Genomic DNA, 13,864 nt, shown 5'->3' on the forward strand with positions numbered 1-13,864 from the left:
TGTGTACAGTGGGGGCACCATGCTAGGGAGGAGAGGGCTGAGAGATGTTTTTAATTTTGTCTCCCCCTTCCTTCCTTCTCTACTTGCATTATCATGTCATTCCAAAACACCCCACCAACACAAATCCTCACCTTCAAACAACTGTGGGGGGAGAGTTCTATTAAGCTTTTCAAAACAGTTCCTTGGTGGTCCTCCCAGGCCTGAGTTAGCAGTTTTGAGAGCTACAGCAGGAGTTGCAGAGCTGCATCTGCTCACCAGCCAGCTCTCAGGATATGAGTTCTCCAGCCTTTCAGCAGGGGAGGGAGAAGCATTAGCCTGCCCATAATATGAGTGGCCAGATTGTCCCTCACCAAGTGCAGGGGCTATTATTGGCTGCCCTTCCCCTTCTCCTGCATACTGAGACTGCAGCCAGTTGAATAAGATTTCTTTTTAGATTAGGGGCAGACCTGTAGGAAGGTGTGAAAATCCATAACCTACATGGAAACCATGTAGCCCCTGCATATGCTAAGGGACAACAATGCAGGTTTGAAAGTTAAATACACTACTTTTCTAGACTGTGGATGGAGTGTTCTAAGATAGGGCACTGGCATCTCACAGTGCTTTGCTTAGAATAAAATAAGGCAGAACAAAGTTGCTATGTTTCATCTGTCATAGTAACAATTGTTTCTGAACTGTGATTTGATCAAATTCATCTAATAATCTCTTTTCTTGACATCTAACAAAACTGTCAATCAGAATGGCAAATATTTCAAAATTGTTAGATGGTTGTGTGTAGGTTCTGAAATCCTCCATATTTGAGGAGTAGAAGATAGTTATTTTAGGCTGTGTCTGACAAGTTTTACCAACAAAAGTAGTTGTTTAGTCAGAGATGTGAAAAAACATTCCTAAATGATGCAAATTTCCCCAACAAAAGTGCTGGTGTGGACAGTGCTGTGTTGGCAGGAAAGGCTCTTTTTCTGACATAGCTAACACTGCTCATTGGGGGTGGTTTAATTAGGAGAACTCTCTCCTGCCGGCAAGGAGCAGCTACACTCGAGAACTTATAGCAGCACAGCTGTAGTGGTACAGCTGTTCTGCTGTAAGAGCTGTAGTATAGACATAGCCTTAGTATGTGATGAACAACTTTAAAGGGAGATCTGTTCGTGAAGGGGAATGATCTAAGGTTCTCAACTGGAAGGCCATGAACCCCTGTTAGAGGCAGGTTCAGCTTCCATTTTTTTTTAATGGCTAGACAAGTGGTAGTTCATGATCCAAAAGCTTTTTGCTGTTGTAACATGTGGTCCTGGCATGGGAAAGGTTGAATACCACTGATCTAGAATTTAGTGAATAGCTCTGAAGAAACAAACTGAGAACTATATAAACTGCATAGTTATGGCCTAGCTTTCATTAATCTGTCTAGGTAAAATGGGTACTTTATGCTGGGTGTCATAGGGTTATTTTTATTATATATCATCCTTCTTGCAAAAGAACACCTCTAAAGTGTACTCTGTAAAATACTCAACCATTAATCTCTTTAGTGAAGAAGGTCCTCTTAGGGGTCAGATTGCTCAAGTCAAGTGACTAAATGAGTTACATGCCTATTAACACTCAATATGGTATACTTTTAAAAATACATGTGAGGGCAGGGATTTTTTTTCTTAAATCCATGCACTCAGCTTTCATCTATTACAGATCCATGTGCTCCTCTGGGATCTTAATTGTCTCAGTGACTAAAATACAACTTGAAAAATTGTTGACTTGAACATCCACTCCCCCCCATATGGCATTTAAATATAGTTAAAACTGTTTATGCTGTAACAATGGCTCCTCAAGTAGATTAGCAAAGCGTTACACTTTTTCAGTTTGTCAATCATGACAATTTAACCTTACTTCATCTTCCTGTTTCCCTCTCAAATATCTTGATCTGCACAAAAAGTGTATTTAACTTCACAGGTGATCAAACGTGTTTCTGATGGATTATTTATGAACAAATCTGTTTAATACTGTGCCTTTTTCTTTTCCTTACTAGTTTCTCAAACAGTTAGGTATACATCCTGACTGGCAATTTGTAGATGTGTATGGTATGGATCCAGAACTACTTAGCATGGTGCCAAGACCTGTCTGTGCAGTGCTACTGCTCTTCCCAGTAACAGAAAAGGTAAATATATATAATATGAAATCTGTAATTCTTTACATCAGTGAGACTTAAAAAAAAAAAACAAGCTTTCTTCAAAGTTCCTCTGGTTTGTGATACATTCTGTTCTTGTCAAATAAGATTATTAAACAAAACTGCACAATTGAAAAAGTATTAAAAATAAATGTATAAACAAAGGATATCTGATGTTGCTCTCAGTCAGTGATAGATGTGAATGATAATTTAAAGGATTTTGATATCTTCTCTTAATGGAACGGCAATATTTATTTTTGCTGTTTTAATATTTATATCACATAAAGGCATGAACAAAGTGGTAAGAAGGGATATGGAAAATGTGGAAAATATCAAACAGCCATTTATAAAACGTGTATTGATTTTGTAGTATCATAATGTAGTCCGAGCTTTAATCACTGTCTACAGAAGCCTGTAGCTCCAACATAGCTTTCATTTCTTGGACAGATTGGGCATGTTTGTAACTGAGGCAGAATTGGGGATAATCTTTGTTTTTGATTTGTGTTTTTTGTCAAGAGGGGTTAAAGTGTATATCTTTCCCCAATCCCCATTCCAGGCTATGCACTTATCACTCAACATGTAAATATAGACTCTAGAGTGAGCATATGTTGGAGACAATTTTTTAAATATCTTAACGATTGCTTTAAATATTTTGAATCTGTGACATTCTCAAGTTACTGAGTACATCTCATGCAATTGCATATTTGACCGGAAATGTATGTACTTAAACATATCTATATTTATCTCTTCTTGGAGTGAGAGGGGCTGCTCCATTTTTCTGTTGTAGCATGTGATTTATACTGACACGTCAGTTATATAGAAATCTTGCCATAGTATCACCGATGATAAAATTTTAATGACGCTGTTAACATCTCAAACAGAAGGTCCATTTTTTCTTGTCCTCTTAACACACACCTTTTCTCATCGATAAGGCATTCTGAATGACTGGAACTATGTAATAAAAGTGAAGAAATTGCCACAAAAATAAGTTGCTAGTCATGAATTGATGTAAGATTTGCATTATGAGGAAAATGTTGGGCCAGGAGCTCACAGGAATACTTTTCTAGCTATAGAAGTGAAAGAAGCAGATGACTTCTGCAGGGTTGCTGGAACAATTTGTTTAATGGGGGGTGCTGAGAACCATTGAACCAAACTGTAAACCCTGTATATAATGGAAGCCACTGCAAGCCAGGTATGCGGCAGCACCCTAGTTCCAGCACCTGTGGACTTCTGTCTGAACAACCCTGTTGATAGTTAACAATGAGATCATAAACACGTACTTCAGAACTGCTGTTTTTATCTGTTTTATCTGTTCTAGTTCATTAGTTTCATAGCTGTTCATTATGAGGGTTTCAGTAGTCTTTAAAATAACTGTTGTAACTAGATGTGGGAATGCTCAGCTCCCAGATGTGGGAAATACTAGTTATGTAACTAGTGTAATTAGTATGACTCCTTTCTGAGCCATTCTGCTTTCCCAAATGGATGCTTCTTGTTGCTGGCATATCATTTCCTTATTTTCTGATACTTCCACATCTCTCAATCTTGAGCCCTTACATCAGTACTAGCCCTTTGACAGAGGGGGACTGAATAAGCCGCTGTTTAGAACTGTTAATGTGCCTCCTTGAGGCCTCACAATTAGTGCTGCATAGTTTGCCCTGGTAGTCTGGAATGCTTACAGCAGAGCAGGCATTCTTTCCTTCCTGAAGGCCAACCTGACTCTAGTTTGTAATACCCCTAACCTCTGCTGGCCAGTTCAGTGAGTAATAGTGCCCAGAAATTGAATATGCCTTAGTAGTAGTATTGCTAGTTCATTGTACCAACAAGTAATTTTTTAATCCCATAAATACATTTTTGTAGTGTTCTGGTTAAAGAAATGTAATGGATTTTTTGCAGCAGCATTGCTGTAAAAAAGTGCACAATAGAGCATTTTAGGCACATGTATAAAGCAGATACGGTTATTTGCTTAGAGATTTATAACTATTATTTATTGCAACCCTTTTTATTTCTGTGATTAACGAAGAAGTTAAAGGAGGGAAGCATCGTATTTCCAGAGAGAACAACATTCCAGCAGTAGATAAGAGAATGGAATGTTCTATAATTGACAAAACCAGCTGTCTAGTGCTTTCAGGTTTGCTGTGCTGACTGATAAAAATCAGTCATTAGGGCAGCATATTGAAAAGGTGGAAAGACTTAAAATCAGGACATACCTTCATTCTTGTAGTCCAGATTGTCTATCTGAAAACCTGCCTACTCTGTTCTACTTGCAAGCAGCTGTTTCTGGTTTATTTGTTTTTCCAGTTGTTTGTAAAAGCACTGTCTGTTTCTTTTATACTTATTTATTGGTAAACTTCTCCGCAGCAGACTAGATCACACCAAAGAAATGAAACAATACAGTAGTGTGTGTGTGTGTGTATAGTGGGCTGAACATCAGCAAAAAACCCTCCCAATTCCATCGTTGTAGAGTATTTTCAAAACAAAACAAGCTTTTGCTCCTAAAGGTAGCTTCTCTTCAGCAGAAATCTGGGAACTTGTACTGAGACCCAGAATTTGCTTCGTTGTCGCTGAGAGGCTCTCAGCAGCTCCAGTTCCCTCCCACCATGTCTTTCCTTCTGAACGGAAGGAAGCTGCTTATATCATTTCCCAGCCAGCTTTGGTAGAGTGACCTACAAACCCCAGCAGACCTTGAACTAAGGCTGGGTCTACACTATGAAAGTATTCTGATTTTACAGAAGTTGATTTTTAGGAATAGATTGTATAAAGTCAAGTGCATGCGTCCACACTAAGCACATTAATTCGGCGGTGTGTGTCCACATTACCGTGGCAAGTATCGACATTCCGAGCGGTGTACTGTGGGTAGCTATCCCACAGTTCCCGCTGTTCCCACTGCCCATTGGAATTCTGGGCTGAGCTCCCAATGCCTGATGGGGCCAAAAATTTGTCGCGAGTGGTTTTGGGTAAATGTCATCAGTCAATCCTCCCTCCCTCCCTCCGTGAAAGCAACAGCAGACAATCATTTTGCACCCTTTTCCCTGGATTGCCCCAGCAGACGCCATAGCACGGCAAGCCTGGAGCCCGTTCAGCTCACCGCAGCAGTTATGACCATTGTCAACAGCTCGCGCATTATCGTGCAGTTCATGCCGAACCAGCACCTGAAAAACCAGGTGAGGAGGCGACGGCAACGCGGTGATGAGGACATGAACACAGATTTCTCTAAAACCATGGTCCCCAGCAATTTGGAGATCATGGTGTTACTGGGCAGGCTCATGCCGTGGAACGCCGATTCTAGGCACGGGAAACAAGTACAGAGTGGTGGGACCTCATAGCATTGCAGGTTTGGGATGATTCTCAGTGGCTCCGAAACTTTCGCTTGCGTAAGGGCACTTTCATGGAACTTTGTGACTTGCTTTCCCCTGTCCTGAAGCATAAGAATACCAAGATGAGAGCAGCCCTCACAGTTCACAAGCTAGTGGCAATAGCCCTGTGGAAACTTGCAATGCCAGACAGCTACCGGTCAGTCAGTAATCAATTTGGAGTGGGCAAATCTAGTGTGGGGATTGCTGTGATGCAAGTAGCCAACGCAATCATTGAGCTGCTGCTATCAAAGGTAGTGACTCTGGAAAATGTGCAGGTCATAGTAGATGGCTTTGCTGCAATGGGATTCCCTAACTGTGGTGGGGCTATAGACGGAACGCATATCCCTATCTTGGGACAGCCTACCCCTTAATGCTCTGGCTCATGAAGCCGTACACAGACACCCTGGACAGTAGTAAGGAACTGGTCAACTATAAGCGGAGCAAGTGGAAAATGGTGGTAGAGTGTGCATTTGGACGTTTAAAGGGTCGCTGGCGCAATTTACTGACTCGCTCAGACCTCAGCGAAACCAATATTCCCATTGTTATTGCTGCTTGCTGTGTGCTCCACAATCTCTGAGAGAGTAAGGGGGAGATGTTTATGGCAGGGTGGGAGGTTGAGGCAAATCGCCTGGCTGCTGAATATGCGCAGCCAGATACCAGGGCGGTTAGAAGAGCACAGCAGGGAGTGCTGCACATCAGAGAAGCTTTGAAAACTAGTTTCATGACTGGCCAGGGTACTGTGTGACAGTTCTGTTTGTTTCTTCTTGATGAAAACCTGCCCCCTTGGTTGCCTCTAAATTCCCTGTAAGCCACCCGCCCTCCCCCCTTCGATCACAGCTTGCTTGCAAAGAAAATAAAGTCACTATAGTTTAAAAAACATGTATTCTTTATTAATTGATTATAAAACAGGGAGATAGGTAGACCAGGTGGTGTGTGGGAGGAGAGTAGGCGGGAAGGAAAAGCCACTTTAAAACTTCTTGAATGACAGTCTTCTGTTGCTTGGGCTGTCCACTGGGGTGGAGTGGTTGGATGCGCGGAGCCTTTCCCCCCCTCCACATTCTTGGGCATCTGGGTAAGGAGGCTGTGGAACTTGGGGAGGAGGGAGGACGGTTAAACAGGGGCTGCAGTGGCAATCTGTGATCCTGCTGCCATTCTTGAACCTCCACCAGATGCCAGAGCATGTCTGTTTGATCCCTCAGTAGCCCCAGCATTGCCTCATGCCTCCTCTGATATTCCTGCCGCCACCTCTCCTCACGTTCATCAGCCACTTTCCTGTACTTTGCTATTGTGTCCCTCCACACATTCTGCTGAGCTGTCAGTGCCAGATGACTGCATGAGCTCAGAGAACATTTCATCACACGTGCATTTTTTTTCACCACCTCATCTGAGATAGCCTTTGGGATGGAGGAGGGAGGCTTGAAACATTTGCAGCTGCTGGAGGAAAAAAAGGGAGTGAAGTATTTAAAAAGATACGTTTTACAGAACAATGGCTATACTCTTTCACGGTGAACAACACTATTCACATTACATAGCACATGTGATTTTTGGTACAAGATTGCATTTTGCATCTTATATTGAGTGCCTGTGGCTTTGGTGTTAGAGATCACACACGCAGTGCCGGGCAACAGAATTCGGCTTGCAGGAGGCCACGGTAAGCCATAGTAACAGCAGTGCCCTCCTCTCCCATACCAAGCAAAGCACGTTGAGTTGGCCATTTAGTGCTGCGGTTTTGCTGTTAACGTGCAGTATAGCAGAAACCAAACTAACTCCCATGCCCATCCAGTTCTCTGGGATGATGTTTTACCTCTCACCCCACCACATGGCTGGTATCCGGGAAGATCCCTGCTAGCCAAATGCCAACAGCTCAGTGCCAATGCCCCCCGCCCCTCACCGCGTGGCTAACTGCTGGGAGGATATCTTTTCAGCCACAGGCAAACAGCCCAGTAGGAATGGCCACCTCTGAATGTCCCCTTAATTAAATTCCTCTATTTCAGCCAGGTTACCATAAACCATATCACTCTCCTGAGGATAACACAGAGAGATAAAGAACAGATGTTGCTTGAATGCCAGCACACACCGGGACTGTACGCTGCTAGGCTTTGTCATACAATGATACCAGATTACTTGCTACTAGCATAGCGTGGTAAAGTGTCCTACCATGGAGGACGTAATAAGGCTGCTCTCCCCAGAAACCTTCTTCAAAGGCTTTTAGAGTACCTCCAGGAGAGCTTCATGGAGATGTCCCTGGACGATTTCCGCTCCATTCCCCAGACACGTTAACAGACTTTTCCAGTAGCTGTACTGGCCACGAATGCATCCCAAGTCCTCAGGGCTAATTAATCATTAAAAAACGCTTGCTTTTATAACATATATTGTATTTTAAAAGGTACACTCACCAGAGGTCCCTTCTCCGGCTTCATTGGGTTGGGAGGGTATTTCAGTCAGGGTGATAAAAAGATCCTGGCTGTCTGGGAGAATGGTGTGCTGTGTGATCTCCTCAAGCTCATCCTCCTCATCTTCCCCATCCGCAAAATCCTCAGGCATGGCGGAGAGTACCCCATCATCGGAGTCCACGGACGGGGTGGGGTAGTAGTGGCAGCCCCCCCTAAAATTGCATGCAGCTCATAGTAGAAGCAGCATGTCTGGGGCTCTGTCCTGGAGTGTCCGTTCGATTAATTGGTTTTCTGGTACGAGCTTGTCTGAGCTCCTTAAGTTTCACACAGCACTGTGTTGGATCCCTGCTGTAGCATCTGTCCCTCATGGCCTCGGAGATTTTTTGAAATATTTTGGCATTTCATCTTTTGGAACATAGTTCTGATAGCACGGATTCCTCTCCCCACACATCAGTCAGATCCAGTACCTCCCGTTCGGTCCATACTGGAGCTCTTTTTCGATTCTGGGACTGCATGGTCACCTGTGCTGATGAGCTCGACCGGCCAAACAGGAAATGAGATTCAGAAGTTCCAGGGGCTTTTCCTGTACACCTGGCCAGTGCATCCGAGTTCAGAGTGCTGTCCAGAGCGGTCACAATGGTGCACTGTGGGATAGCTCCTGGAGGCCAATACCTTCGAATTGCATCCATGCTAACCCTAATTTGAAACGGCAATGTCGATTTCAGTGCTAATCCCTTCATTGAGGAGGAGTACAGAAATCTGTTTTAAGAGCTCTTTATGTAAAAAAAAAAAAAAAAATGGCTTAGTTGTGTGGACAGATGCAGGGTTAATTCAATTTAACGCTGCTAAATCCGACACAAACTCGTAGTGTAGACCAGGCCTGAGACTTCCAATGGTTCCCTACAGAGGGGAGTCTACCCAGTATCCAGGAGCTCTATCATCAAACTCTAAACGGCAGAAGCAATGGTCTGCATATCCTTCCTTCCTGAAACCATTTCTTCACTCCTTATTGGCTACCTTCTTTATCCGAAAGGTCACTAGTGTAGTTGACAAACTCTGGAATCCCCTTGTGCCACCCCAGGATGCTTCCCTCACCAGTAGACCCTGTTACTAAATTTATATATGTATTCATATTGTAATTGTCAGATTACACAGCCAAACTGTGTGCCCTGGAATAATTTTGTTTATTCTGTTCAGTTTGTCATCTTTTTATGGTGTCAAAAGGCCCATTTGCAAAGTTATCAGTACCACTCAAAAACATATAAATGACTCAACTTTTTCTGGAAAAGGTTAAGACTATATACTGGAGCCTCTACAATGCTTCATTTTTTTTCCCTTTTAGCACAGTTATTTATTGTACTCCACTTTGCTTGCCATAGATGTAAAACTTCCGTTACCTTCTTCAAGGTCTTTTGTTGGATTGCAGGGAGACAAAGGAGGCTGTGGTAGAGGGGACTGTTTCTCTAAAAGTGAGCCTAGCTTATCAATCTTCATTTTTGAACATTCTTGATGCACTAGATGGCACAACAAGTTAAGTGTTTTAGAATATTGGATAAAAGACACTGATGTTTAGCTGGTGACAAGATACTGATTTAGGATTTGATCTCACAGATTTATACAAGCGAATAATCTCAGGTACATCAATGAGATTGGTCATGTGAATAAGGGTTGCAATCCCTTACTTATTCGGTTCTGCTTCCTTCTGTTTCAAATTACTATTAAAATTTTAATGGAGCTTTTGTTTTTGGACAGGAAATTTGAAATAGTTCACTGTAATTGTTCTACATGCAAGACACTTTTGATTTTCTTTTCCAGTATGAAACATTCAGAACAGAAGAGGAAGAGAGAATAAAAGCCCAGGGACAAAATGTCAGATCATCAGTATATTTCATGAAGCAAACTATCAACAATGCTTGTGGAACAATTGGACTTATTCATGCTATTGCAAACAACAGAAATAAAATGAACTTTGGTAAATCTTTTCTCTTAATATACTGAATATTATTTTTTGGAGGGTAGGTGGCGCAGTACTTCTTTCATAGTGTTGACTCTACTTGAAAATTCTTTAAAAGACAAGTAGAAATTCACCATTAGTCGTCTTGTCTTAATTATACAACATCAATACAACACAGACTTTTGTTAGTTGGCAGTCATTAAGAATTTTTAGTAATACAAAGGATAGTAATACAGCATATAGTTAAATGAATAAAATGGAACTCCAAATTCAAAGTAGCAGATACCATATTAATATTTCATACCATAATAAGAGTCTGGTGACTTTAAATTGTTTTGTCATTGTATGTAGTGGAACAGAATGTGTTGCATTATAGGCTTAAGTCTCCTGTCTGGATGTAAATACACTGTATGCCTTGTGCACAAGCTTTTTGACAATGTAATGTTTAATATTAGCCCAGAGGAAAAGTAAAGAAGAAATAATACAAATCAGAATTGTTCCTTATGTTGTAACCTTTCAGTTTTCATCTAATTTTCTAAGTTGCGTAGAACAGTAAGAGGAATTGAATGATTTATTAATTTTTATTTATTTATTTTTAAGAATCAGATTCTACATTGAAAAAATTCCTGGAAGATTCGTTACCTATGAGTCCTGAAGAGAGAGCCAAATATTTAGAAACCTATGAAGTTAGTATCTTTTTTTGTTTGTTTTTTTTTCTTTCTTTTAAATATAGTAGAATTGTTAGCAGGAATAGTCTTGCATCTAAGTCCTGATCCAGCAAACACTGATGTGCTTAAATAGTCCCATTGTTGTAAATGGGGTTGCTCACGTGTTTAAAGTTAAGCACGTGCTGAAGTGCTTTGCTAGATTAAGACATAAATGCTTTATTGTAAATGTTGCTTGCTACTAGTGGGGAATTAGTAATCTCACTAACACGTGGATGACTTTAACAACTGTTGTTTGATTTTAACTTTGCATGAAACAGCATTACAGTTTTAAAAAACTCTTAAAACACTTTTAAAATACTGTCTTTTTTTAAAAATTGAGATATCTTGAGGTTAGTTAATGTCTAATCAATATTTCTAATAGTTACAATCCTAAAAAATCATACCATATAGTATATAGCACAACTTTCCTCTACTTTGATGTAGACTTCCATAACCTACAAGTTAAAATGAAGGAAGTACAGTGAGTCCTTAAACACCTGCTATTTTAGGAAATGATTTCTTTTGTTTGAAGTCTAATTAAACATGTTTTCTAATTTCAGGCTATTCGTGTTACTCATGAATCCAGTGCCCATGAAGGTCAGACTGAGGTATTCCATTTTTTAAATTTTGTTCATTTTACGAACATAATACCTTGAGAGAATGTTTCAAGTTGTTTGATTTTTCAACCATTTTAATATTTTCTTTATTTCATGTAAAATCTACACTAGAACGAAAGTTGCCAGCTTCAAATGTTCAAAAATCATGACTGGATTAAAAAGGAGATTTTTTTTCTTTTAGTTGCGGTTTTTTATTTCCCATTAGGTTTCTGAGCCATTAGGGTGCCTTAGGTCATATTTTCAAGCTTTTCTCCGTAGCCAAGGAGGTCTGGTAACTTCATTTTTTAGTGAAAACTGAGATTCTCCTGTAAGCACCTGGAGTTGGGGCTTTAAGAGAAATGCCAAATATTGCAAAACTTTTCTAATAAAATCACAAGAGTTGGTAACATTGTACTTTGCATGTTTTGTGTCAACAGAAAATTAACTCTGACGTTAACTTTGTAAACAAGATATAAATTAGTCATTGAAGCTGAAAAAGTGGCTTTGACACTTTTTTATAACTTTTTTTATATAGGACAAAACTACTTAATGTTGGGAATACAAATCCTCAAATGTTAACACCTCATGAAGATGGGTGCGATGTTGCTTGGGTACAGACAACTTCAGTTAAGCTCTAAAATCTATGCTATAAACTTAATTTTAAAATGCTGTAAAATAATCCAGTCATTTTCAAGTTTGCGGGGGAGAGACTTGTATATGCTTCTCAGTCAGTATTAGAACACACCCCTTACTTACATGTGTAACAAGCAGGTCTGTGTTGTTTCTGGCAAATCTCAAGTTTCTTTCTGCACTGTGCATTCTCCAAGTCATTAAATGTTGTACAAAGCCTGGAAACCTGAACATAGTTTGGAGTAATGGCAGCACCCGTATAGATTTTTTAATACATGCATGTTTTTTTTGGTCTTGTCTGGACTATGTGGAGGTTGGGAAATAGGGGTTAAAATGGAAGATTTTGTTAGCTAGGAAAAGGTAGAGAAATGGCTCGAGTTCTAGGCATCCAGAAGGCAGTTGAAGCTTCTGGCAGATAAAGTTTTCTCTTTGCTGATAAATGGTGGTAATTTGCACCTGTCTTGGAGCTCATTTTTATTAGTCTCAGAAAGACAACACTGTGCCAATTTACATTTGGTTCGTGTTTGGAAGTATATCTTCACAGCCGATGGCTAGAAAGTTAACTACTTTTTAAGTGAAGCCTTAGATTTTGGAGCACAAAACTTTAAAAAGGGATAGATTCCACTGTCACCAAGGGGGAAAAACATGGGCTTTTAGATTAACTTCAGCAAAATAACATTAGTCTAACATAAAGTAGCTTTCTAACTACTCCCTAAATTCCCCTCTGTGGTCACTGAGTAACATCTGAACGAGTCTGTCTACCAGTATTTTTCACTAAGCCACATTCATTAGCAGGGGAATCCATACTTTAGATCTTAGTGGTCCTTTTTAGTTATTTTCCAGATCAGTACATGTTTCCTAGATGTGTGGCATCAGTCTACGCAGAGCAAATTTTACCTTAAATCTCTTATGGCCTTGCTAGTGTCTCTGTATCTAAGACCTTAGAATACTTCACAACAGGTCTGAAGGAGCCTCTGTCTGAGGCCAGATTGGGGCATAGGGACTATATGCCCATGGCTAGGACTGTGACTCCCAGAATCCTGTGATTACATCATTTTCATTTTTTATTTAAGAAAAGTACACTCCCTGGCCCTCATGTTTGAAAAGAAAAGATTGAAAATGTGACCCAAATGTAAGCAATGCAGTGATGTCTGCAGATTCAGTCAGACAGCTTGAAACATCTGTAAGAGGAGTGAACTTGTTTCAATACAAGTCAAAGCAGGAAGTATGAGTAAAGTATAAAATCCAAAATTACAGGTGGAAAAACATTTTTTGTACCTAACTACTTAAAAATAGGATATTGGAACGTGCTTACTGAGAAGTGGATACAGAGCGGGTTGCCTGTCGCAGTAGCAGCAAAGGTTTTGTTTTTCAGGTATCCGGAAATAAAGGTTTCCTGGGTTACATGGCAGACTTTTGCAGAGTAACCAATCTTCTGCATTTAGACTTATGGGAAAACCATAAATTCTTTCTAAAGTTCTTTAATTAATAAAGTATCTTTTTTATTACAGTTTTTTGGGAGGATGAAAAAACGGTGCCAGATGTCTGACACACATGAGCAAAAAACCTTGTTTAAAATCTCCTGTCACCACCTTACTTTACCAAATTCAAAAAACAACTTTCCAAAGCAGAGAACAAGATTCAGACTGACTCCTGAAATAACTTTACTGGAACGGATATGATTAAATAATAAGCTGGTGGCTGTCCACAGAGCTTGTCTAACCTAAGTAAAAGCAGGCTGTAGAACCCTGCAGCACTTATACTATAAACTCTAGGAAACCTATATGTGTAATATATGGAAAATTTTTGTAGAAAACTGCATTCTTAAAATAACTGTAGAACAAGAGCTTTGGTTACCTCGCTACTGTAACCTCACCAAAAACATAACCTAGTATCGTTTTAGATATTCCACAAATACACTTACAGTTTGAGATACAATTATTGTTTAATGGGTGTTGTAAAATGATTTGTGCATTTTTGCCCAGCTGCATATGGTTAACAATATACCCTTTCGTGAGCTACAGCTCACGAAAGCTTATGCTCAAATAAATTGGTTAGTCTCTAAGGTGCCACAAGTACTCCTTT

At 40.2% G+C, this 13,864-nt stretch overlaps 1 protein-coding gene across 3 annotated transcripts in view; it reads left to right on the plus strand.

Annotated features, from left to right (window-relative positions):
* Positions 1-13,864, plus strand: part of UCHL3 (ubiquitin C-terminal hydrolase L3) — a 60,637-nt gene that overhangs the window by 11,144 nt on the left and 35,629 nt on the right. For all 3 annotated transcript variants that reach the window (XM_084622629.1, XM_084622630.1, XM_084622631.1), the window contains 4 exons: positions 2,009-2,137; positions 9,708-9,864; positions 10,447-10,532; positions 11,114-11,161. In XM_084622629.1, the coding sequence (XP_084478755.1) occupies positions 2,009-2,137; positions 9,708-9,864; positions 10,447-10,532; positions 11,114-11,161 (420 nt within the window). The remainder of the gene's footprint in view (positions 1-2,008; positions 2,138-9,707; positions 9,865-10,446; positions 10,533-11,113; positions 11,162-13,864) is intronic.

Source organism: Lepidochelys olivacea (genome assembly GCF_965140295.1).
Source record: "Lepidochelys olivacea isolate rLepOli2 genome assembly, chromosome: 1".
NCBI classification, from domain to species: Eukaryota; Metazoa; Chordata; order Testudines; family Cheloniidae; genus Lepidochelys; species Lepidochelys olivacea.